This window comes from Podarcis melisellensis, assembly GCF_964234715.1.
Source record: "Podarcis melisellensis genome assembly, chromosome: 2".
In the NCBI taxonomy this organism is placed as follows: domain Eukaryota; kingdom Metazoa; phylum Chordata; class Lepidosauria; order Squamata; family Lacertidae; genus Podarcis; species Podarcis melisellensis.
The window spans coordinates 71,378,631-71,405,501 of NC_138529.1; the positions used below are offsets into that span (position 1 = coordinate 71,378,631).

The following is a 26,871-nucleotide window of genomic DNA, read 5'->3' on the forward strand; positions in this document are numbered from 1 at the left end:
TGCAGTCTGTTTTTCTTCCATCTGCAACTCTTCTGTTCAAGGGGAAATGAACTTCTTTTTAAGAAATTGCTGCTGAAGGAGTGTCTCCACCCCCATCGTTCAGCCCAGACACTGAGGTCCAGTGCCGAGGGCCTTCTGGTGGTTCCCTCCCTGCAAGAAGTGAGGTTACAGGGAAGCAGGCAGAGGGCCTTCTCGGTAGTGGCACCAACCCTGTGGAACGCCCTCCCACCAGATGTCAAGGAAATAAACAACTATCTGACTTTTAGAAGACATCTGAAGGCAGCCCTGTTTAGGGAAGCTTTTAATGTTTGAAGTTTTATTCTGTTTAATATTCTGTTGGGAACCATCCAGAGTGGCTGGGGAAACCCAGCCAGATGGACAGGCTATTAATAATACAGTGGTACCTCGGGTTACATACGTTTCAGGTTACAGACTCTGCTAACCCAGAAATAATAATAATAATAATAATAATAATAATAATAATAATAATAATAATAATAATAATAATAAAAAATAAAAAATAATAATAATAATAATAAATTATTTATACCCCGCCCATCTGGCTGGGCCTCCCCAGCCACTCTGGGCGGCTTCCATAAAAACCAAAAATACAGTAAAATATCACACGTTAAAAACTTCCCTGAACAGGGCTGCCTTAAGATGTCTTCTGAATGTCAGGTAGTTGTTTATCGCTTTGACATCTGCTGGAAGGGCGTTCCACAGGGTGGGCGCCACTACCGAGAAGGCCCTCCCCTCTGCCTGGTTCCCTGTAGCTTTGCTTCTCGCAATGAGGGAACCGCCAGAAGGCCCTCGGCGCTGGACCTCAGCATCCGGGCAGAATGATGGGGGTGGAGACGCTCCTTCAGGTATACTGGACCGAGGCCGTTTAGGGCTTTAAAGGTCAGCACCTCGGGTTAAGAACTATGCTTCAGGATGAGAACAGAAATTGTGCTCCGGCGGCGCGGCAGCAGCAGGAGGCCCCCAAAGTGGTGCTTCAAGTTAAGAACAGTTTCAGGTTAAGAACGGACTTCCAAAACAAATTAAATACTTAATCTGAGGTACCACTGGAGAAGAAGAAGAAGAAGAAGAAGAAGAAGAAGAAGAAGAAGAAGAAGAAGAAGAAGAAGAAGTTGAAGTTGTTGTTCTTTTATTATAGCAACATCCTGCCCCGTTCCTCTTACAGCATTTTATGCTGTTGTTTTTCTTGATCATCGTTTAAACAAATGAAAACCAAGTAGTCCTCTTTTTTTGGTTTCTCTCTCTCCTCTGCCCTTCCCTCAATGTCTCTCCCAATCATAGTTCAATATATACCAGAGCAAAGCTGTTGAAAAAGCTGGTGCTGCTGTTTTCAAGGGAGGGAGGGAGGTTTCATTTTGAAATGCTTTTGCTCAGCCTCCAGTTCTAGGAAAGAGGTACTAAAATCCTCAAACTGCTTTTGTAACCTGTGCCAGTGACTCAGACTGGCAGGGTGTCTAGCATGTGGGATGTGCTCATAGTGAATGACTAGTAGGTAGTGCTCTTAAGCAGTTACGTGCATTGTGATATTCCCATAGGTCGAGCCTGTTACCACCACGCTGATGACTCATCTATCCAGTTGCTGCGGGGTATACATGAAACTAGGTCAGATGTCTCTTCAGTGTTTTAGCATGCCATGTGGAAAAGGCTGCAGACAACATGGAAGAAACTGTGACCAATGTGCTACTGATTCCTCTAACCTCATAATTTTATCACAAGGAAGCTGATCCTCTGTAGCTGCATCATTAGGCTACATCCAGACTACTGCTCTTAATTTCCCCATTTTCCCCTTCGCTGTTCTGGTTCTAATCTTGGAACATTTTGCCCTACGCTAGCTCCTTGTTCTCCTGGGATTACCAGCATAGTTTTATTTGTAGTGGTAGTAGTATTTCTTGATAAATGCTGCACCTCTGACATTGTTCCATTTGCACCCTAGTAGAAATACGATGCAGTCTGCTTAAAATATATATATATATGGGAGGGGAGCCTTTAATGGAGATAGTGAGAGTTACCAGTTTCTGAGATAACGATGCAGCAAGATTTAGCTTATCCTAGAAGAAATAATAATTCAGAATTACTAATATGCCAGGGTGCATAGATGTAGTGGTTCAAATTCAAGATGTTGTGTGTGTGTGTGTGTGTGTCAGCAACTGATATTCAGAGGCCCATTGGCTCTAAGAGCAAAGGTAGGACATAGTCATTGTGGCTGGTAGCTGTTGATAGCCTTGTGCCCCATGAATTTCAAAGCCATCACTGCCTCCTATGGGAGTGAATTCCATAGTTTAACAATGTGCCATGCGAAGAAGTAGTTTCTTTGATATGTCCTGAATTCCTCTGACGTTCAGCTTCATTGGATGTCCACAAGTTCTAGAGTCCTGACTGCATTTACCTAGTTGGAAGTCCCACTAAATTCAGCGCAATGTGAATCAACATACCCTGCATGCTGAATGGGTAATCCAGTTAAACCCATTCTCTTATATACCCATAAATTAATGGCATCCATTGGTTAAGGATGAAACTAGGTGTGGTGATGGCAGGCCTGGCTCTATGTCAAGCACATATAAGCCAACCAAAGAGCCAACTGATGAGGAAAGCCTCTAGGAGGACAAACTATGGGAGGTTTAAGACATGGGTAGCGCTAGTGTGGAAGATCTAGCAGGCTTCTTTCCCCCTGTGCTCCTTTTTTACTGGGCACAGATCCAGGTTTGCATGGATCTGCCTCTGTTTATATGGAATTTTGATCCTTAAGGCGGTAAGCTAACAAGTAAAAGGGCAGAAGCAGGGCCCTTCCTTATGCAACTGTTATATAAACACCACCGTGAATATAAGCTCCTGTATTGTATGCTCATGTTATACGTCTCAGCATTCCATCCTGGTGCTTGAGATTTTTCCTGAAGTGCTGAGGCCTTTGTATGTACAACACACATTGCTGTAAAGTACCAGAAACCCAGCGCGTTCAAGGGTGCTTTTGCTGACAAAGCTTTCTAAGTATGGGTACAAACTTCACCTGCAAATCCGTGGAAGTGCCCCTTTTATGACCACTGCCGGCAGCACAATTCCCATCTCTTAGTTGAAAAAGAGAGAGCAAAGCAAATGAAAGTAGAGAGTACTAGAGACCTGTGTTTCCTGACTTTCTGTGTAATCTCCAGCCTTCTTGTGGGAGCTCTAAGAATATTCTGTGCGTGAGCATAGGCTGCTTATGAAGGGGGAAAAAGGTGGAAACTCTCCTACACCAAAAATACTAATCCTTTTCTTTTCATCACTACAGCTTTGCATTTGTGAGAATGTAGCCCAGGATGAGTTTCTTGTTGCATACTGTCATCTGTCCCCCTCTCCCCTTGCTTTGTAATCCATTATTCTCACTTTTAGATTAGGCAAAGTAATTTAATTCTGGAATGCATATGAACATGGCCTCAGGCATTGAGGGCCTCCTAAAACGGCCTTCACCAACCAGGTGCCCTCCAGATGTTTTGGACAAGGTGGGGCTCATGGGAGCTATAGTCCTAGAGCATTCATAGAATTGAGCAATCTGCAGGCTAAGAGTCCTATGCTGAGCATCATCCCTCCCTTTTCCCCATGTCAGTGTGAATATCTCTAGTCACCCACTCCCCACGGGTAAATGTTTTGCAGCAAACCCTGAAGGACTCCTCTGCCCCAATTTCTACATTTCATTACCAGTTTTCAACATCCTAATAGTTCCCACAGCAACCAGCCATGCTGCAAACACGTGGGAGAAAACTGGAAGAGACAGATGGGATTCCTTCTAGGCTTCTGTAGCCTCAGATGTACTATCATGACCCACTTTCTGGTTGCTCAATTTCCAGAGGAGGAGGTATGCAAATACACAGGTGTAATAGGCAAACAGGCGTCTCTCCTGGGGAAAACTTTTTGGTCTAAAGCCACTCAGGTGAAGAAAGCTGCCCTTCTGAAAAGTCTCCATTCCACACTAACGCAGGCATTAATGAACACAACAAAAATACTAACAATAACTCAACATTATTCAAGCCCTATCATTTTTTTGCCTTTGCACTTTGGAGCATTTGCGTTGTTCTTACAGGCTTTGTTTCTGCATGATGAAGGGGTTTTGTACAGGTTTTCACTGCATACAAAACTATTGTGCTAATGTTATTAAGGGTTCCTAGGCATCCTTTTTAAAGAAATAAATGAGGGCCCTTTTTACAGCACTTGGCTCTATAATATAATATATTGTGTTCAGCAAATGCCTCAACACACCAGCTAATTCTACAGTATCATACAGAAAGCTCTGCATTCGGACAGTAAACTGAGAAATTAGGGTCAGACTTCTGTGGACTCATCACAGAATCTGCTTCTTACCCGCTAGGAACTGGTCTCCCTTATTGTGGATGAAGAATGCAGGAAGCGATTGACCTCAGCAAACTGCAAGCATCCCCAGCTATCTCCAGAGAACAGTGGGCTTGTGATCCTGGAGGTTGGCTGTGGCTCAGGGGCGATTGCTCTGAGTCTCCTGAAGAAGCTGCCTCGTGTGAGTGAAATTTTCATTTATGACAATAATGTTGAGAGACCTGCCCCCGTCCTGCTTCACTAGGAAACAAGGGATGGAAAGACGAGCCACTGCTTCCAAAAGTTTGCCACCTGAGGTCTAAAAGTCAAGAACAAACATCATATTCATTTATTTATTTTTTGCACCAGCAGTCTCGTACCTGGCATGGCTCAGGAATTCCCAGGGTGGTTTAACAATCATTCCCTCTTCACAGGCAACTCTTGGAATTGTAGCTCTGTGAGGGGAATAGGGGATTTCCTACCAGCTTTCAGCATGCCTAACAAACTACACTTCCCAGGATTCTTTGGGAGAAGCCATATAAAAGTAGTATGAAACTGCTTTGAATATATAGTGCAGATGGGGGCTTAGAAAGAGCTTGGTTCCAAAGCATTATACTGGCCTTGCTCATCTCAGATGCTCCAAAGGGGATTTTTTTTACCAGCTGTGCCCAAGAAATTATTTCATGTTTGCTTCTGTTGTGCTTGTTCCCTTTCTTTCTTAGAGCAGAGTCATTGCCACAGATAAATCACAAGCTGCTGTGAATCTCGCCAAGGAAAATGCAGCAAGGTAAGAGCATGTACCCTATATATACTAATAGCCAACATTTTCTATTTCTTTACCAATATGTCTGACACTTGGTCAGTTTACTGGTACTCTGTTCCTAATTTTCAGGCAGTTTAAACAAAGCATCTGGGTTGTATAAACAAACATTTTTAATGGTCAGGATTTAAAACCGTGGGATGCAGCGTAAACAACTCTACCGTAACTCTCCAAGCGCTATTGCACTTGTATATTAGAAAGCATTACTAAATCAACTATCATACAACCAACCCATAATTACGGAGAAACTCGATCAGATTTTTTTAAAAAACTAAGACAAGATTAAGATCTTGGCTGTGAGAACCTGCCCGCTGACTGACTCCAGCTACAAAAGCTGAGGCAGCTGAACAGACTCTTGGGTCGGGGTATAGCTTAGTGGATTTTGTTGCTGTTGGTGTTGCCCCAATTGTTTACAGTGTTTTAAATTGTTTTTAACTGCTTTTTGACTTTTAAATTTGGGGGTTTCGTTGCTTTTAAAATAAGGGAGTAAGACATGCCTAGGAAGAGAAGAGCTGGGAATAACAGGGGCGACCCCAATCACAGTGATTCAGGGTAGGAGGGCAGGCCAGGTAAAGGGCAAATGCCACAGGCAGTTAGTGGCTGTACCATGTGCCAGCCCCTCCTCCAACCTGGCAGGTTGCGGTTGTCCTATCCTTCAGCCCTTGACTCTGTGGCTGCTGCTGATGAATGCCAGGGGTGCTCTGAGTAAGACCCCTCTCATCCATGGTCTGATCATGGATGAGGAGGCTGATCTGGTCTGTATCACTGAGACCTGGGTAGGTGAGCAGGATGGAGTTGGTCCCACCCAACTGTGCCCACCTGGTGACTCAAGCATCAGGGCAGACTTGAGGGACAGGGAGGGCAAGTTGCTGTCATCTATAGAGATCCCATCTCTCTCCAGGCTCTCTGTCCAGTTTGGGGGAACTAGAATTGAGTTCCTGGCATTGGGCAGTCAGGACAGATTAGAGATTCTACTAGTTTACCACCATTGCCCAGGTGTTTCCTTGCCTGAGCTGACAGAACTGGTCTTGGAGGCATTGTTGAGGACTCCCGAGACCTCTGGTGCCAAGGCAACTGGCTCAGGACATCATTGCTGCCATGATTATCATGGAACTGTCCCAACATGTCATCGGACCAACACATAAGGCAAGCCACACTCTGGACCTTATTCTCTCAACTGAGCAGAAAAAGGGTGATCTGAAAGTGAATGATATTGACATCAGCCCCTTGTCACGGTCAGATTACTTTCTGTTGAGATTTAGGCTTTCAGCACCTTTCCCCCTCTGCAAAGGGGGAAATTAGTGCATGAAAAAGGGCCTCATATGATGGACGCAGAATCTGTCATGGTTTATACAGGGAGAGGCGTCCTTAAGGTCCTTCTTTGTGTGTCTTCTCCATGAGAGGTCCAGGCCTTTTCTGCAGTGGCTCCCCTTCTGTGGAATGCTCTCCCCTGGGAGGCTCACCTGGTACCTTCATTACATATCTTTAGGTGCCAGGCAAAAACATTTCTCTATAACCAGGCCTTTGGCTGATCATCATTCTACAAATCTGATTGTGGGAGGTGGGTTATTGGTTTGTTTTTGTTTTATTTATGTATTTTGTGTTCTCATTTTGTATTTTTATGTTGTGAACAACCATGTGCTCTTCGGATGAAGAGCAGTATACAAATTCTTATTCTTATTAATACATTGTTTAATTTTACCCAGGTTTTTAAATATAAACAAGCTTTACAATATAAAACATGGGCTCGCTCTATCATCATGATCAAGTTACATTAATTACTACATATCACCAGAGTGAATATGTTTATCATCAATAAACATATGCCTTCCTTTTATTTCATAAGCATTACCCTTTCTTAATTATGGCTTTGGTCTCTTCTGACAGCTAGAAACTTTACTTTATTCCCCTTCCTGTAGCATCCAGACCCATCTGGGATGTTTACACAGTAATTCAGAGATTGTGTTGTAATATCAGTAGATAACAATGGGTGCAACACAGTAGAGCTATCTCACAGGAGGAGTATTCTGATACCTGTGAATTTCTGATTAACAAGCATGACTACTTTTCTGCTGTGCTGGTGGGGGGGAGGAATCCATTCAGAATGGTAGCAGAATTGGGGGAAAGTTGAACCAACTAACATGTAAGCAGGACACAGTTGCATTTGTTTAGTTTAAGATCATGAAAATTGCAGCTTGCAGGTGGAATCTCTGATATTCTGAGTTAGACTGCTGGGCCTCTTTTAGGCCACCACATTTGCTCCAATTATTGCTGAGCTAGTCACAAGCATTTTTGCCCTCTGAAAAGGTGCCCTTGCCACTTTGGCTATTATTTGCAAGTCCTCACAAAAGAAAATTCAAGGGATCAGATCAGGGGTGAGTGGTTGGAGAAGAGGACAGCCCCTCTGCTTCAGTAATGGAGACAGCCTTCTCTCTCATCCTTGACATTGAATATGCCTAGCTAGGCATGTCACAGCTATTGGTGCAATTTGTAAGTCTTGTGGGCCTGCCAGCTCCTCACCACCATCTATTCACTTGCCCTCTATCTCTGACCCAGTCTGCACAATTTCCTAGAGCAGTGGTAGGGAGCCAATGACATTCCAGATGTTTTTGGGCTCTCATCTGCCCCAGATGGGGCAAGTGGAGGGTTCTGCTCCATCGCTTCCCTACTTGCGTGTTTGAAGAGGACAATTAGACAGGTCACTGGGCAGGTAGGAACAGAACCACTGTAGTCCAGTGCCTCCAAACGGCATCCCACACAGTTGATCTAGGAAGAGACCATATTCAATGATATCAAAGGCTGCTGAGTGATCAAGTAAGACTAACAAGGTTGCACTTCCCCTCCCACTTTCCCGATACAGGTCATCCATCAGGGTGACCAAGACTGATTCAGTCCTGAAACCAGGCCTAAACCAAGACTGAAGTGGATTCAAATAATCAGTGTCATCCAGGAGCACTTGCAGTAATAGAGAGGACTGCAGCCTGTTGATGAGCTAATTATCAGAAGGGACTCGCTTATCCTAATGTAGATTATCCCTCTATTCCTGGAAAAGATAAGCCCTCTGCAAATAGTTTTGCTAACCAAGACTATTAGTAATATTTGGTGGAGTAAATGAGTCCTAAAGGACTACAGATTTGTTTGCATAGTCTTGGAATGGTGTTTTCAGATTCTGAGTCATTTTTGTTCATTGTATTGGTAAATCAGGCCAACCCAGAAATGAGTTGAAAAAGAGTCACCCATCCTGGTTCTCTGTTTACTCTGTTTACACTTTGGGGAGGAATGGTGATCTGCAGTATAAGTTGAGGTGGCTAAAGCACGTGTCCTTAGTTTGTATACACATTTCGTTGTCTCAGGATAATGACCATGAGAAAATGAACACCACCACTGAATCTTGTGGGTCTAAATTAGCCCACAGAGTAGATACGAGCTGCCTGTAGCAGAGCAGAGCCACCTGTTTCCCACACGTGGCTTTTTTCTGACAGGCTGCTGGTGAAAGAGGATTTTCAGACTTCTAGATGTTATGTCAGGTGAATTATCTCCCGATCTGCTAGTGCTGGAGAATCTGATAAGGAGATGCGAGTAGGAAGCAAACATGGAGCTTTGCAAATTCACCTTTTCATTTTTACATTTTAATCTTCAGAGGCTGTCAAGGCCTGTCCCCCTGCAGCGGTTTTCCACAAGGCCACCATATTAAGCCATGTTATCTTCCCATCTAAGCCAGTTGTGGGCTTGCTACACCTTTTAAGCGGCATGTTATAATGTTAGTGCTCTCCTGTGGGCAAATCTTGGGTAAGACCCATTCTCTGCTAATGAGTCCCACGCCCATATCTCCCAAAGGCATGTGACTGCAGACTGGTGGATTTTCTTTTCTTTTTAGGGGGCCCTTTATTCCTAGTCAGGATTTGCCATGTGCTTATGATCCCTGTACTGAGAAACTTGGCCAGAGCCATGGGACTTGGCATCCCTTTCTTTCAGTTCCTAATTTCCACCACTGACTGTTGTTGCTTGCCCACGTAAGGACTTGTCAAGCAACTGTTCTCTTAGCTTCCACTTACGTAATAACTATTCTGCAGAATGTTATATAGCTGCAAAATTTCCTTTTGTTCAATCACATTTCTGTTTTGCCCATCTTCAATGATGGGCAATGAGAGGTGGGGAAACCTTTCTGTGGCTAAATTTGGCTGGCAGGGGTCCTAATTTGGCCTGTGAGGCCATTTCCTCAACCCATGCCCACCTTCTCCACAACCGCTGCTATGCCCCACTATAAACAATATATAAGGTAAAGGTAAAGGTACCCCTGCCCATACGGGCCAGTCGTGTCCGACTCTAGGGTTGTGCGCCCATCTCACTTAAGAGGCTGGGGGCCAGCGCTGTTCGGAGACACTTCCGGGTCACGTGGCCAGCGTGACGAAGCTGCTCTGGCGAGCCGGCACCAGCGCAGCACACGGAAACGCTGTTTACCTTCCCGCTAGAAAGCGGTACCTATTTATCTACTAGCACTTAGGAGTGCTTTCGAACTGCTAGGTGGGCAGGAGCTGGGACCGAACGACGGGAGCTCACCCCGCCACGGGGATTCAAACCGCCGACCATGCAATCGGCAAGCCCTAGGTGCTGAGGTTTTACCCACAGCGCCACCCGCGTCCCTAAACAATATATAAATATATACAAATCCCACTATAGCAATATTGCAGACACATGGAGGTGTTGAACATATCACAGCAGCAGCCAGGGCGAGGCAATTTCTGCTTTCTAACATCATAATATACCGCCAGCTAAACTTGGTGATTTAGCGGTATATTATGATGTTGGAAAGGAGATGGGGAGGAAGAAGGTAACTGCCGGCCACGGAGACTGATAGTCTTTAGTTTTCTAATGACTTCCTACAGAGGAGGACTGCAGTGAGGAGTGCAAAATTCCTTGCTTAATCAAAGTTTTGCATAATTGATGGTTACACTAATAACATATCTCTCTTTTTTTCTTTTGAGCTTGTGCCAAAGAGAACCATAAGAATTACTTAACAGTTTTCAGACTGAAAAACTGTACTGTTGATTGTTGCAATGGTTTTCTTCATTAGATTGGATGTGATGGGTTTTAATGCCAATTTCAATTGTTACATTAAAAGATGATCTGTATCTCATGTATGATCTCCTCTCTAAAAGGTTACGTCTGCAGGACAGGGTAAAGATCCTTCACCATGATGTGTCTTCAAGTAAGTTTCATATATGCAGTTGCTCATGTTAAATGGTACCAGGGGAAGGGCAAAGACAAGAGCCATTGTCTATTAAAATGCAAGAGTGCTAATTCTCACATGTCGGAAGCACCGTGCAGTGACCTGCAGAATACAGTTGCCAATCGGGATTTCTGTACATTCAACATTGTATCAGTATGCGGTACCCAAAATGCATCAATAACTTGCCTAGTTACATCCGTCATATTTTGTATTCTGCTTATTATTCCTTTTAGTGTTCTCTGTTTTCAGTTATTTTATTGATATATTACTTTTTTTTTTAATGTGTCATGAGCTTTTGTAAAAAAAAGTAGCCCTGTACTGTATATTACTATTTTCAGTTGAAGAATGAGTTAAATGTGTTGAGCTGTGGCCTTATATGGCAGCACATTACTAGCAAAGCAGTGGCTTGCTGATTTTTGTAAACAATTTGAATGCTGAGGTAAGCAAACCTGGCTGCACTTCAGTAACCTTTTTCCTCCCCTGAAGAAAAAGTCCCTTTTTCAAATATGTCACTTTAAATGTCTTCACAAAATTCTGAAGTGGCCATTTTGCCAGATTTTTAAAACTTAACAGGTACGAGTCCCTGTCAGGGAAAAAGGCAGGATGTGAATAGACATAAAAATAACCAGAATTTGGCATTTGAGAACTATAGGGCATTGGCATTCATAATGCTGGGAAACACTTTGTGTTATAAGGCTGCCATTATATAACCATTGGCATGTTTCAGCACCCAATATAGTGCTATGAAACCTGTGCTGCTTTAGCTCCCTTCAGGTATTATTTATTCCAAAATTGCCACAGCTTCATATGTTGTTCTTTATAATGCGGCCAGGTACAACTGTGCAGCAGCAGCCCATGCGGGGAGCAGAGAGGCAGCAGTGCCCTCCCAGTGGACAGGAATAGAGGGGCAAGGCAGTGAGGCCAGGGAGTTCCAAGTTGGTGGTAGAGGCCTCTGCAGGGCTTCCACCCACCTGTAGCTTCCCCCAAACTTGCCACCATCTTGCCCAGTCTGACAAGCAGGACACACTTATTGGGAGAGCGCTACTGCTGCTTTTCACACCACTGTTTTAACAGTATACAGTTCCCTTAAGCATTGTTTTGCAGTTTATAAGTTTGGAAGGGTTTTCTGATTTATTTTTTTATTGGGCAGGGGGACCATGGTGTCATTTAGATGATCAGTGTAGGCCTTATAAGCTGCTGTTTAGTCTCTGGACCAAGTACTTCTCCTTCATCTTTTCTTTGTCAGAGGAGGGGAGGAGTGAGGAAGGAGTGCTTGACACCCTTGATTTATGAACCATGGTTTATGAAGGCTGGATTACGCATGTGATCCAGACCAACCTGCTAGTTATACAAATACAATTACGCAAGTTACCTTTGAGCCTGTTATTATAACTAAAGTTTGTTTTGCTTTGCTTTTGTTTTTTGGTAAAGCTTTTTATAATTTTTATTTCGTTCTATAATGTACGATTATAAGAGCAGACAAAAGTTAAATGGTGAAAAACAAAATTATAAAATAGGCACATAGAATGAGTAGTTGCACAGGATTTAAAAACAACAGAGCCCAAGTTAGGACTGTCAACTCTAGTTCCAGATTTGCCAGGCTTGTCTTGAAAATGATGGTTCTGCTATATATGTCATAAAGGAATGCCAAACCATATAAAAAGTGTCTGGGAGTTCTAGTCCTTGCTGAAACCTCAAATTATATGTGATTTTCTCCATTATTGCTATATTTCAGAGTGAGCAGTGCCAAGCGTCCAGTGCAAGTTTTTTGGCTGCAATTTGTGTTGCTAAGATCGTATATAAGATCAATTCTTCTGACAATATGTATACATTGGTTGCATCAAAAATATTCAGTAGCATTAATTTTGGTGATATTTATCATTTCTGTCAACCTAACGTTTGTTTTTATCCTTTCTTCAATATAGGTTCTTGGGAATGCCTACTGACCTGGGGATTGATAGATATTATAATCAGTAATCCACCATACATCTTCCATGAAGACATGACTCAGTTGGCAGCAGAAATCCTCAGGTAGCCAGAAACCTCTTCCCTCTTTGTTCCTCACTACATTTCTGCACCCCTCCCCGTCTCTTTTGGCTTTGGTGAGGACTGCTAGCATTCTAAAGGCCAGTCTAAGTATGATGTGGGGAGATCTTTGAGTTCAAAGGGGCTCTCGCCATATTTTGAAGAGATAGTAGCAGCTGCTGGACCCCCTTCCCCATCTCCCTGGCATGGTTCTGAGGTGTCATGACCTTTTCCATTTCCCTTGAAAGAATGGGCCATAGCTGAGTGATAGAACGTGATTTGCATGCAGGAGGTTCCAGAATCAATCCCTGACAACTCCAGGTAGGGCCAGAAAAAAATATTGCCTGAATGAAACCTTGGAGAGCTGCCACTGCCTGTCAGTAGCAAACATATATTTCAGGTGGCCTTATTTGTTTTGCTGCTGTGTGTAAAGCTAGGTAATGCTTTGGTTTTTAGACCTTGTCTTTGGTTTCTAGATATGAGGATCTTGGTGCACTGGATGGAGGAAAGGATGGGATGAGTGTAATAAAACAGATTCTGAAATTGGCTTCATACGTCCTCAAGGATGGCAGGTAAGTTCTGGCTAATTCTGGCTGCTTCTTTTCCGACAATAAGGGAGCTTTGTTGCAGGGAACCGGGAATAAGACTTCCTGAGGGACACCATCTGCCACCACAGCTAAAATAATTTGGAGAAAGAGAATGACAGGAGTGTGCAAATGAGAGCCATTTCTGTCTTTCCCAGTTCTCTTCCTTTTCTGTCTCAGGTACAGAGATTGGGGATTGAGAAAAACTCCACAACTGAGGTGAGAATTCCTCCCTTGTTACTATTCCCCTTGCTTAAAAATCAATATAGCCACCAAGTCTGAAAGTCACCAAGTTAGAGAGCATTTAAAAAAAAAAAAAAACATTTATGGCATGGCACAAGTACAACATCCACTGCCCTGTTGCACACAGTGACCAGGGCAGAAGAGAGGGGAGGCAGACAGACTGCTATGTCAGCCTGGAGCGGGAGCAGCAGTCAGGTCCAGATCAGGCCTGGTGTCATCCCATGACAGCAGCTAGGCTGGCTCATCCCTGCACCTAGAAAGTGGGGTTTCTTATGTTGCCACCAGTGCAGATCTTGTCAGGAGCGCTTTTGCATGCCCTGTGAGAGGTGAGAGGGGGAGCTAGGCCCAGCATTCACTCCACAGACAGTGGGTGGTAGAGGCCAGCAGGAGTGAAACAGGGGCACCACCACTCAATGCAAGCCCTAGCCCAGCACCTGTAAAGTACACCTCCAAATTTGCATTTTGGTGTGGAAACACCACGGGACTCCCTTTTACTGATAGGAGGAGGAATTAAACCCCCATATGGGGGTCTACAGCCCCCCGCCTAACCATTCGACCACCCTACCTATGTCATTAATTCGTTGGTTTTTTTTCAACAAACCATAAAGATATCGGCACCTTATATCTATTATTTGGCGCCTGAGCTGGTATGGAGAGAGAGAGAAGGAGTTACAAAAAGATAATTTAAAAAATAGTTGAAGGAATCACTGGAGCTGAAGAAGTTATATTAGGTGGCACTTGGGAAGTGATCCTAAGATACTATATTGTGATGATTTGGGGAAGTTCATTTGGGAACTTAAAGGCCAGCAGCCAGCTGCATCTCAAAATACCCTGCTGTGGCTGAGATGTTCCAATTTGTGGCTCTGTAGTTTTAAGAACACACCCATCAAGCAGAAAACGTAGCTTTGCTGGCCAAGATCTCCATTAAGATAGATTGGGAGGAGAGAAACCACAGTACGTGTAATAAACAAGTGTGAGAAAGATCTTTTTAATGTTTGCTTCATTAGCCAGATTATTACAAGTCCAGTTTGAACTCAATCCTAGGAAACAACCCACAGCTTCCTTTCGCAACTACGATGTTTCAGTGGATTTCAAAACACTTGAATAAAACCCCACAAATCACAAATAATTGAAAATGTCAGATAATATTTCTGGGTAGTGGTTGTGGAAAACCTGGACACCTCTCTGGAGGCTGAGAGTTCTCTCAGTGCCTCCAGTTACTTTTAGTGTACCAGATCAGGGAGAATTGGGGTATGGCGGTCAGCTCTGTGCTCTCTCAGTGGAGCACAGCTACTACAGTGGTACCTCGGGTTACAGACGCTTCAGGTTGCAGACGCTTCAGGCTACAGACTCCGCTAACCCATAAAAAGTACCTCAGGTTAAGAACTTTGCTTCAGGATGAGAACAGAAATCACGCGGCGGCAGCAGGAGGCCCCATTAGCTAAAGTGGTACCTCAGGTTAAGAACAGTTTTAGGTTAAGAACAGACCTCCAGAACGAGTTAAGTTCTTAACCTGAGGTACCACTGTACAAAGGATGGTTAGTGGAACAGCCACCAGTGGAAGCAATTTGAACAATACATGTAGAGATCTGATCTGCGGTAAACAGCAGCAATGCCAGGGCTGTCCCTACCATTATGTAAGTGTGACGCACTTGGCTCAGACAAATGCTGGGAGGTGGGCAGCAGTGCCAGCTCCCCTGGCTGTTTTCCTGCTGGGAGAGGGAAACTGTGTGTGCCCCCTTAACTAGCCTAAAGCCCTTAGTGGCAGGGTCCAATCTTCCTTTACTTAACTCCTGGCACCTTACAGGTCAAAAGTGTCGTCAGGCAGTGCCACATGGACCAGCAGTGGTGGGCGAGGAAGCATTTCTCAGCCAGCCAGCCCTTTGCCTTCGCAGCACTATAGGAAGTAATACCCCAGAGGCCTCTGCATCACTTCCCTGTGCTATCTTGCCCTTTAGTGCTGGAAAGTGGAGGGGTAGCTTAGAAATCTCATGCAGCTCCCAGGTGCACAGCACCTAGGCTGTGCTTCTCAGTGCAGGGTTCCTGAGAGTCATGTCCCTTCTGAGCTGGGCCATGCCCTGGCCTTCCAGTCCCAGCACTAGATGAAGAATGGTGCCAAGAGAGGAAAACTCAGTACAAAAGCAAAAAAGGGGGAAATAATCCTTGACCACATAGCACTGAAACAAGAAGTTGGGAACTATTTAAATACCAATTTTACACAATAGGAACATACATAGAAAGCTGCCTTATGCTGAGTCAGTCAGCTGATCCGTCTAGCTCAGTGTTTTCTACACTGACTGGCAAAAGTTCTCTGGGGTTTCAGTCGAAATTGTCAATTCTGGGGATTGAAGTTGGGGTCGTCTGAATGCAAAGCAGTTGCTCTGAGCTACCGTCCTTCTCATCACTATTACAGTAACTAGGTCTCATTGGATTGTCATGTAACAAACACTTTATTGTTGTGTTAGGAAGGGTTTTCATTTTATTTTACGCATTTTAAATTAATTTAATTTTTGCATGCTGTGTCTAGTATGTGTTTGCTGTTCCTGATGAATATACTGTACTTTGGGGAAACTGGGTACTACATTGTCCTGATCAAAGTCAACTTTGTTCTGGCACCTCCTTCCCTGCTGTCCCTGTCCGAGCTTAAGGGAAAGGCTGCTTTATTGGCTCAGAGTACTCTAACCGAAGGGATGCGGGTGGCGCTGTGGGTTAACTTGCCTATCAGAAGGTCAGCAGTTCAAATCCCTGCGATGGGGTGAGCTCCCATTGCTTGGTCCCTGTTCCTGCCAACCTAGCAATTTGAAAGCACGTCAAAATGCAAGTAGATAAATAGGTACCGCTCCGGCAGGAAGGTAAACGACGTTTCCGTGCACTGCTCTGGTTTGCCAGAAGCAACTTAGTCATGCTAGTCACATGACCCGGAAGCCGTACGCCGGCTCCCTCAGCCAGTAAAGCGAGATGAGCGCCGCAACCCCAGAGTCGGTCACGACTGGACCTAATGGTCAGGGGTCCCTTTACCTTTTACTCTAACCGAAGGGGAGGGTTAGCAGTGATGTAATGGTGGCAGTGACTGTATTGAAGAAGTTGATCATCTCTGGGCATAGAGAATTCTTCAACCAGCAGACTTCAATAAAGCACTAACCAAAAAGAGAGAAAAGTGTTTAAAGTCTTTTAGAACTTAGTATTTTTATTTTGTTTAATAATAAACAAAGTTTGTTAAGCTTAGATGAATAATTGGAAGGTGGCTAAATATTTTCAAGCAGTTTCTTGGGATGGGGAGGGAGAGAGCTGGGATGGCAGTGTTTTTCCCGGAGCATGAGAAAGTGAAAGCTGGTAGCATGAATACTGCTACATTCTTGTGGGTTTTAAAAAGGCACTGATGATTTAACAGCCAAAGAAAAGCAACTTGAAATCCCTCCTGCAAAGTTGGAACGCAAATCTTGCCATCTCATACTCCAGGGTTTATAATATCATTTTTCATTGTTAACCTCAAAGCATAACCAGTGTTTCCTAGAATCTGTGGAGTTTTTGCTTTATTTTAGTTATTTATTAACTCCCCCCTCAAAAAAGGTGGAGGAGGAATTGAAGGAAAAACATTTTGAAGGTCACGCATGCCCATTTTGTGTGTGTAACTGGGCCTGGTTGATTCAGAGGGAATGTTCCGTGTGGGAAAGATCTGAAAGAACTCACTGCCTAGGCTTGGCTCATTCGCCATCAGTTTATTATTTAGCCTGCAAAACTGCCATTGGCTGTGTTCAAGCTGAGAATCATTAGGGATGGGTTTGTGTATAGTCATTAAGATGTCTATCAGGGTGCACTAGAAACTTAGATTGTAAGATTCCTAGTCCAGTAGCAGAAAATAATTAGTTCTGGTGACAGGTGTGGAATCCTGAATCTCTGAATAGAAAATGTCCTCTGGGAACCAAACTACATGATATGTTAACTTCAGCCCTGCATTTCATGTATCTGGGTTAGTTCTTGTTAAACAGCAACCACAGCAGAGGTGGAATGCGAATCTGGACCCTTGGCGCAAGAGGAAAGGTTTGAAGTGCTTTGTCCTTTCACTGTCCTGAGGAAAATCCTATTATTTCCCCGAAGCGCTTGTTTTTTCTTGGAGAAATTCTCTCTTGGTTTGTTTGTTTCTTGAAAACAAAAAACCCTCTTCCATTCCACTGCGGTCCCAATCCTGAATGCCTTCCCAACCACAACTGCTAATTAACAACAGCAGAAGGACGCAATAAATGCAATAATACACAGATAAAATACTGTGTGTTCAAGCCCTTGTTGCACTCAAGGACAGATTAATGCTTAATGCTCAGCATGAACAAATAACTGATTTGGCAGATAAGGAGGGGATTATGATTGTTAGGCATGTATGAATGATGCCCCCAGGATTCTTTCATAATACTAGAACTCAGATGATTCCATGACAATGAGTGGCAGTAGGCTCAGGACTGATGAAAGAAAATACTTTTTCACCATATGCATACCGTAGAGCAGCCATGTACAACACGTCAATCGCGAGCCCGCGGTCGACTGCCGGGTTGTCTCTGGTCAGTCGTGGGGCCTTTCTCTGCAACCTCAGATGCAGCAGCAGCCGCTGCCACTGCCAGTCTCCACAGCGATGCAACACTGAGCAGCACGAGGGCGAGTGGAGACAGAGGGAGGCACAAGGCACTTGGTGGATCCATTTTGGCTTCTTTGGGGACCTTCCAGCAGATGTGGATCTCCAAGCAAGAATACGAAGAAGGAGGGAAGCAATGTGTAGAAAGAAAATGCCCATAAAAACCTGTTTTTTTTATTATATAAAAAAAAGACAGCTGCCTTCCCCAGCGCTTCTAATATTGGATAGCTTTAGCATACTCAGGAATCAAAAGTTTTGTGTCTCTTTTGTAGGAAATGTATACTTTTTTGTGCATTCTGCAATCTCCCCTTTTTTTGGTATCCCCATCAGCTGCAAGACTCCCTTTGACAGGAGAGAGAGAGAGAGAGAGAGAGAGAGAGAGAGGGAGAGAGGGAGAGGGAGGGAGGGAGAGAAGCTGACTCATTAGATCCATGTGAACTAATATAAAAATATAGTTTGACTTTTCTCACTTGTTTAGTTACTTTTCCATCTAGTAACTATTTGGATCTGTCATAATGATATCCAAACATAACTACTGTATCTGTGAAATAAAATTTGTTTGTTTGTTTAATAAACTGAAATGACTACGGAGGGTGGTAGATCACTGCCAGTTTTTGATACTTGTTGGTAGATTGCAGGCAACTTGAGGTTGGACGTGCCTGCCGTAGAGGATTAATTGCAACCAGAGATTCTGATAGCCTCCAACTTGGGGGAGGTCAGGCAGGTCCACCAATGGCTATCGGCAGCGCTTTTTTGTGTGGAAAAAAGAATGTGCTTCAGGCTAGCACGGAGTGTTACACACTCACCCAAAAGTACTGAATATCAGCCATAGCTGCTGAATATAGTTTTAAGTGCTTAGGGCAAAAGCAGACAGTGTCTTTCTCAATCTTGCTTTGCTTGATCTTGGCCCCTGTTTGGAGATGGTGTGTTCAACTTAATATACCATTGGTCAGATTCAGCACCAGCAGTTCTTAGGTTCATAGAATTCTATTTTCTGGTCTCAAGTAACAGGTTTTTACCCCCTGCTCCACCAAAAGAATCCATCTGATACTGCTTGCGCCACCATTCCTTCAACACCATTGATTGCTTCAGTTTAAAGGAGTCATAGCGTTTTTTCTCAATCACTATTGAATTATATGCTGTCAGGTTAGAAACAGGCATGCAGAAATAAGAAGTGAGTATTCAGATGAGGAGCCTGCATCATGAACCACCGTATGGTAGCTTGAGGCTCCCAACTATCATGACCTAATTGAACTGGGCATGTGATTGCATCACGATTCACCCAGCTCTTAATTTAATCCATGCTCAACTTGGAGCCTCAAATCTGCCAAAAACATTTGGAAGCTCAGTGTATTTGAGCAATTGCACAAATCACTTCAGTGTGTGCTTAAACGCTGTGCAGATCCACTAAACCCACATTCTCAACATGCCAATTTGATCATGTGAAGTGCCTTGTCTGTTAGGAAGTTTTGATCAAGTTGGCTCATTCTCTTGCTTCTCTGCTTTCAGGAGTGTGTTTCTAGAAGTTGACCCCAGGCATCCAGAGATGGTGGAGAACTGGCTGTGCAGTCACCCCGACTTGCTTCTCTTTGTGTCTGCCACCCATAACGACTTTTGTGGAAAGTAAGAGCCTGTTTTACATTCATTCTTGTTCTACTGTCTACTAGAGTAGTTTCACAGAAGCGTAATGAGCACTGGCAAGTGTTGCCCCCTGCTTGGAATGCTTTGAGTCTCAGTGGAAAGATGCTCCAGCTCAGGGGTAGGCAACCTAAGACCCGGGGTCCGGATGCGGCCCAATTGCCCTCTCAATCCGGCCAGTGGACGGTCCGGGAATCAGCGTGTTTTTACATGAGTAAAATGTGTCCTTTCATTTGAAATGCATCTCTGGGTTATTTGTGGGGCCTGCCTGGTGTTTTTACATGAGTAGAATGTGTCCTTTTATTTAAAATGCATCTCTGGGATATTTGTGGGGCATAGGAATTTGTTCTCCCCCCAAAAAATATAGTCTGGCCCACCACATGGTCTGAGGGACAGTGGACCGGCCCACGGCTGAAAAAGGTTGCTGACCCCTGCTCCAGCTGATGCGTATTCTGCTACAAAAGTTTGAGCCACATGTTTTTCTCCTTCCGTGGCATGCATGCCATGGCAGGACGGCCTTCGAAAAAGAAATAACAGTTTGGAATTCCATTAATCACATGGAAAAAAACCTCTATTCTCTTTCTGTCCTAATGCATTTTGGGCATCATGCATAAGTAACTGAAGGTGAACACCACTTGTCACCTCCAGCTCTCCGCCAAAATAACTCAGGCATATCATGAATGTGCTTTAAACACTTCCTGTATCTGATGAAGTGGATTCATGGGAAAAGAGGTTTTCCCATGGGATATTTTCTTCTTCATTGTAGCCCTTGTGGTCTCTCCATGGGGGTCAATGCTGTGTTTTGTTGTCTTCCTATATAGGCCAAGGTTCCTGCATATCCAGAAACATGGGGGAGAAAACAACAGAATATACTGAATGAGTTCTGTCATCCCAGCACAGCTGCCTTTAGTGTTAGTCAACACAGAAAAGAATCCTTCTGTTAGACCTCAGTGCTGCAATAGGGATGGGAGTTTGGAACCTGTAGCAGTGAACTATGACGCTATATTCTCAAACAGCCAGTAGGAACACTCCATGCTGGTGGACACTTCATTCAGGTGATCAGCAGGCCCTGTTGTGTGATAGATGTTATGTAAATAAAGTTTTAAACTGTCAAACTTTCACATGGTTGTTGCTGTTCTCACATGAGAGGTGTGTGCTCTGCATCCAACCTAGATGCATTTTCTCTCTCTTTCTTTCTGCCATGATTTTTGCCAGCAATTGGTTTTCAACAAGTGGAATAGTTCCACTTTCCAAATATGGTTAAGCAGATCATTGGAAGTAAAGCCCACACTGTGCTTGCATAAGCCTCACAAAAACGAATAGAAGTTTATATTGGTAGAATATGATAGATAGTTCAACTTTGCATTAACAAAAGTCAAGGGGGCAAGTTTTCATATGTGAAGACCTTAAATTGATTGAACCTTCCAATGAATGTAAGAAGAACCTTGCTGGGCCAAGTCAAAGGCCCATCTAGTCCAGCCCCCTGTTCTCAAGGTGGCCAGCTTGATGCCTATGGGAAACTCGCAAGCAGGGCATGAGTGAAACAGGGCTCTCCCCACTTGGAATTCCCAGCAACTAGTGTGCAGAGGCATACTACCTGCAACAGCAGATGCAGAACATACCCTTCTAACCTCCTTATCCTCCATGAATTTGTGGAAATCCCATTTTAAGACATCCAGGTTGGTTGCCCATCACTGTATCTTTGGGGAGTGAAGCACCCAGGTTGCTTATGAAGACTGGGTGAAAACTTGCTCCTGTTCCTCTTGATCTTTTAATCTGGAGTCTACCAGAAATATATAAGTACAGGGCAAGCCCAACCATGCAGGGCAAGACAACCAAAGCAGTTACTTGGCAGGCAAACATTATGCTGTGTGTGATGCAAGAAGTGTGCTTGCCCCCAGGTTCCAGACGCCAGGGCAGAACATTTGGGTTTGCAGCAAAATGTCTGACCCAGCCCAAAATGAGCTGGCATGTTAACTTACGAGATTTTGACCTTAGTGAATTTGAACCAAATTTAGACCTCTGCCTCTAGTTCAGATCCAAGTCCAGACTTGTTTATCCAGGGTTTTTGGTAGGGGAAAATTACTCATCCAGGAGGAATGTCTGGAGAAACAGGAGATGAATTTGCTGAAGGAAAGGACAAAAGTGCATGTATCAATAGTCGAGCTTCTTCCCTAAATGGAACCAGCTAGAGGATTTCGGACCGAATACGAACAGAAGGCACAAATGGGACAAAGAAAAAAATGTCCTGTGGCTTCTACTCAAAAGTTAGGTTTTGCAGTCTACTCTGGTTTGACTAAACATCTGGACAGAAACTTAAAGGAAGGCAGTCATAAGATCATCCTGGTTATTCTGGATTTAGTAAATGCTGGTTACATCCTTGCATCCATAAAAACTGCCCTCCAGTGTGCATTTTAAAGGTCACATGACTGGTTAAGTGCCTCTTATGCTATACCACCCTACTGTGGGCTAAAGTTTGGTAAGGAAGAGGATACCTGTTGCTTCCATGTGTATACAAGCAGGAACTCTACTGTTTTCCCTACATCTTTTGTATGGAGTCTTTTTGCAGCCTCTGAGCACAGACAGAAATTCCTTTCCACTCATCTTATAAGCTCTTTGAAAGAGCAGGTAGATCCTGCCGCCTTACCTATCTTATTCACACAGTTAGAATGACTGAAGTGGACTAAGAGGCAACATTTCAGTGAATATTCTTGAGGACAGGCCCTTATTAGCTGTAACCCCGATATATATATATATATGTACACTTGTTCAGGTTTCTTAGAGAGGATTTTCAGGCCACACAACTAGGGAGCACACACTAAACATGACATGCTCCTGTAGGATTGTTGAGAGGTACGCTAACTATTCTGTCCATCAGCTTTATAATTTCACACTCTGGTGTAGTCATTAAACATGTTACAGCTGTATTTTTCAGTGTGCCTTTTAGGCTGCGTTGTGCAAAATGGTACTCAGCTGGACTGACTCAGCACAGGATTGTACAGTTGGAAGGGACCATGAGGTCATCTAGTCCAACCCCCTGCAATGCAGGAATTATTTGACCAACGCAGGGCTTGAATACACAACACTGCGATTAAGAGTCTCCTGCTGTACTGGCTGAGCTATCCCAGCATTATATCGGTGTTCCTAACTTCTTAAGCATTTTGAGAAAGCAACCTGAATTGCAATTATTAATCTTATTCTTTCCTGGCAACAGTCTTCAGAGGTCGATGACCATTTAGTCCTAATTTACAGTTGGGCACAATGCAGAAGAAAAACTGGCCTAAGGCTGCCCAGCAAGCTCATGGCTAAGAGGGAAACTGAACCCAAGTCCAACTGGTCCATGCTGCTATATGCCTATACTTACCTTCCCATTTTGTCTCCTTTTATAAAAGTTTGTGTTACAGTTTTTGAGCCAATGATCTTTAAGTTCACATGGCATGTGCTGACCTCTTTAGGACACGAGGGGAGAAAATTGCCATTTTCTTTTGCATGAGTTTCTTTGCCAAAGTGTCCTGGTAGAGGAAGCATGCCTTCTTCGGCACTGTGTGTGCCACAGCATCTAATACACGTTTAGCAAAACACTTCATCTCAGAAGCCTCTGAGAACATATTAACGTGGCAGGCTCCAAGGGGCCAGTGACACCCCAGGCCAAAGACTTCTCCCAAGAGGGGAGGTTCCACCATGGAAAGTCTGCAATTTGACAACCAGTTCACTAGAGAGTTTCTAATTGCTTCATAAAGCTGCGGGCAGGTAATATTACTGCTTTCCTCATTTTACATAATTGTATCATAATTTAATAGAACTTATTCCTAGTCAGTTGGCACATGTTTTCAATTCCTTGGAGCCTCAGCAAGGAGGGGGTGGGAGTGTTTTCCTTAAATGAAATTTGCAGAGGGCTGGGTTTTGTTTTTCCCCCTGAGGCTGGTGGTGGTTAGGTTTCTTTGGGGACAACACACTGCATCTGACAATTTCAGCTTTCCTGGAAACGTGTCTGGAAATAACATGGGCTTTGCCAGAGTACCAGGAGGTGGCGCAGCAATTCCAACTACAGGCCCATGGTGATCCTCTCCAGGAAGACCCTGATGTGGAGATGGGGCTGCTCTGTGATCTGTTACAGAGCCATCCATTCTGAAATGAAATGAAACTAGAAATAGAAGAAGAAGAAGAAGAAGAAGAAGAAGAAGAAGAAGAAGAAGAAGAAGAAGAAGAAGAAGAAGAAGAAGAGGAGGAGGAGGAGGAGGAGGAGGAGGAGGAGGAGGAGGAGGAGGAGGAGTAGTAGTAGTAGTAGTAGTTTGGATTTGATATCCTGCCTTTCACCCCCCTTCAGGAGTCTCAAAGCGGCTAACATTCTCCTTTCCCTTCCTCCCCCACAACAAACACTCTGTGAGGTGAGTGGGGCTGAGAGACTTTAAAGAAGTGTGACTGGCCCAAGGTCACCCAGCAGCTGCATGTGGAGGAGCGGAGACGCGAACCTGGTTCCCCAGATTACGAGACTACCGCTCTTAACCACTACACCACACTGAAACCACAACCTGATTGAAGCCTGTGCAATGTTTGTGATTGCCTTTGCCATTACCTTCCATCTCCCCCCAAAATGGTGGAGACTCACAACACGGATCACCAAACTCTGTTTGCAGGCTGAGTAAGAGAAAAGTCTTAAATCTCTGTATATGTGAAGTCGTCTTGGGAGCACAGCTTTCAGGCACAGATAGACATAGCCAACCAATTTGGTGGAGTGGATAGAGCATTTGGTTGGACCGGAGGGTCAAATCCTCCTTCAGCCAATAAGTCCACTGCTTGTCACCTTGACCTACCTCGCATAATTGCTGAGAGTGAAAGGGGAATAATACTGGGCCTTTTCCCTTGAGCTCCTTGGAAGATGGTCAGTGTAACAAACGAGATCAGTAATAGTAGCCAACATGAACTGCACATGTTGAATAAGGGTCTCTTCTCCTTGCCACCTCACCAAATGGTTGGTGATAAGGGGAGAGACCGAGTTGTGGGCACATATCACCATGCACAGGATTCAGCTTTTTTTTCTGCCACTCCAAAGATAAATGTGCCAAATCTGAAGCCTGTATGCATCATCTGCTTGGCATGGATTGGCAGCCAACATGGGCAAGCTTTTTCATCTAGCTGCCATATGCTAAAGTAGTTGAGAGGCAACCTGTTCCACACGGTTCAATGTATGAAAGCTGGTTAAGTATGAGCAGACCTGCAAGTGGGCTTAGCTATCTTCCATAGGCTGTGAATTGCTGCAGTCCTTCTGGGCAGACTTTCTTTCCATACAGTGCTGAGGTGATTGCGATAATGGGCCATAAGTAGTGAATCATAAGATCGTCTGCTGTTTGTTTATTTTTCCAAGGGGGGGGGGGAGCAAACCAGACATCTGTGTTTTATTTTCCAAGAAATATTTCTCTGATCCTTCTGCATTCTATGTGAGGCAAGTTTCTTTCCCAGAAGTGAAATTGACACTTCCACCAAAGAAGTGAATGGATGTGCTTCAGCAAATACCTTGACTTCAGTTTGGGGTTTTTTAATTGAGGTTGATAGTTTTGCTCTTTGTCAAGTATCATGGTGCACTAAACTGTTGACTGATTTGTATTAGATTATCCTTTTTTAGAGGAGGGAGTTGGGTTATGACTCTCACTACCTACCTTAGGCTACATGTGATGGGTAAGTAGGCCTGATGACAGGTAAACTATGGGTAACTGTTTTTAACAAAAATTATTGTTTCCTGCTCCATAACAAAAAGTTGTCCAGGACAGACTGGTTTCTCCTGTTATTTGGACCAAATACTTTTCCATTGCCCTAAGAGCAATTGTGATTCAAACTTATTCTGAAACCCTCCACACAACCACATGTAGTTTTAACAATTACTGCATGAATCATTGTCAGCTGTTCAGATTTTGTTCCTGCCAGTGCAAAAAACACAACCTTTAGCAAAATATTCTTAGCCTGTGTTGGCTTCCAGTGTTGTTTTTGACATTAAGATAAAACCAAAAGGGGAATTTAGAGTGGCCCTCTTGCCACAACTTTTTAAAGCATTTTCTCTCTCTCTCTTGATAGCAGTGAGAAGACCACAGCAGGAAAATGCAAGTCATTGCATCTCACAATACTGAGAATGTCTACACACATTACTGAGAATGTCTACATCCTTTTCCAATATAGTGGTACCTCTGTTCTCGAACGTAATCCATTCCAGAAGACCGTTTGACTTCTGAATTGTTCGAAAACCAAGGCACAAAGGGCTGGTTGCAAGTTCAATTGGAAAAACTGAAAAACACGCAGCAGAAGCCATTCGATTTCTGAGGCACGTTCGAAAACGGAAGCAATTACTTCCAGGTTTTCGGTGTTCGAAAACTGAAACGTTTGGCTTCTGAGACGCTCAAAAACCTAGGTACCACAAACAAGGCACGCATTGCAGTTGGAATACAAGCACCAACAAACCTTGTCAGTCGTGTCACAGGCTTTAGGGGCCTTTTAGCTTTTTTTATGCTGCACACGATAAAATACATCACCGGCTACAAAAATTATATTTCTACCTTAAATCGCTCTCTTCTCCTTCCTTAGGGGAATTTCATTCTTGCAGCAATCCTGTGAAGTAAGTTAGGTTAAGAGTTGGGGAGTGACCAGATAATATCCAGTGGGTTTTATGGTCAACTAAGGATTTGAATCCATGTCTGCCCTGCCAGCTATCATATACAGCGCTCATCTCGCTTTCAGGCTGAGGGAGCCGGCGTTTGTCCACAGAAAGTTTTCCAGGTCATGTGGCCAGCATGACTAAACCGCTACTGGTGCATGGAGGACCGTGACGAGTGCCAGAGCGCACGGAAATGCCATTTACCTTCCCACCGCAGTGGTACCTATTTATCTACTTGCACTGGTATGCTTTCGAACTGCTAGGTTGGCAGGAGCTGGGACAGAGCAATGGGAGTTCACGCCGTCACGCGTATTTGAACCACTGACCTTCCGATCAGCAAGCCCAAGAAGCTCAGCAGTTTAGACGACAGCACCACCTGCGTCCTTTACTGGCTTTGTGTACACTGAAAGGATGCAATTACCTACAATTCTCCCCATATGGACCAACCCAGAGCCAGTGATCACTATCTGAGGCCCTTCTTCGTGTGCCTCCTCCACGTGAGGTCCAGAGAGTGGCAGCACGAGAACGGGCCTTTTCTGCAGTGGATTCCCGTTTGTGGAATGCTTTCCCAAGGGAGGCTCGCCTGGCACCTTCATCATATAACTTTAGGTGTCAGATGAAAATGTTTCTCTTTAACCGGGCCTTTGGCTAGTTAACATTCTATGTACTTTTTAATGTGTGTGCTTTGAAGGGGGGTATTGGTTTATTACTTTTCTTGTTTTAGTATATGCTTTCATTTTGCTTTCA

At 44.1% G+C, this 26,871-nt stretch overlaps 1 protein-coding gene across 2 annotated transcripts in view; it reads left to right on the forward strand.

Annotated features, from left to right (window-relative positions):
• HEMK1 (HemK methyltransferase 1, mitochondrial release factors N(5)-glutamine) overlaps positions 1-25,880 on the forward strand; it is a 47,858-nt gene extending 21,978 nt beyond the window's left edge. Inside the window, exons 5-12 of one of the 2 annotated variants that reach the window (XR_014165611.1) lie at positions 4,358-4,519; positions 5,040-5,104; positions 10,297-10,346; positions 12,293-12,398; positions 12,869-12,964; positions 19,353-19,466; positions 20,303-20,536; positions 25,551-25,880. Coding sequence is in view for 1 of the 2 variants with exons in the window: in XM_081900360.1 (XP_081756486.1) it covers positions 4,358-4,519; positions 5,040-5,104; positions 10,297-10,346; positions 12,293-12,398; positions 12,869-12,964; positions 19,353-19,466; positions 20,303-20,357 (648 nt within the window). In the remaining variant the exon portion in view is untranslated. Of the gene's footprint in view, positions 1-4,357; positions 4,520-5,039; positions 5,105-10,296; positions 10,347-12,292; positions 12,399-12,868; positions 12,965-19,352; positions 19,467-20,302; positions 20,603-25,550 lie in introns of those variants that run through there. The other variant, XM_081900360.1, reaches the window with a different exon arrangement.
• The last annotated feature ends 991 nt before the right edge of the window (positions 25,881-26,871 follow it).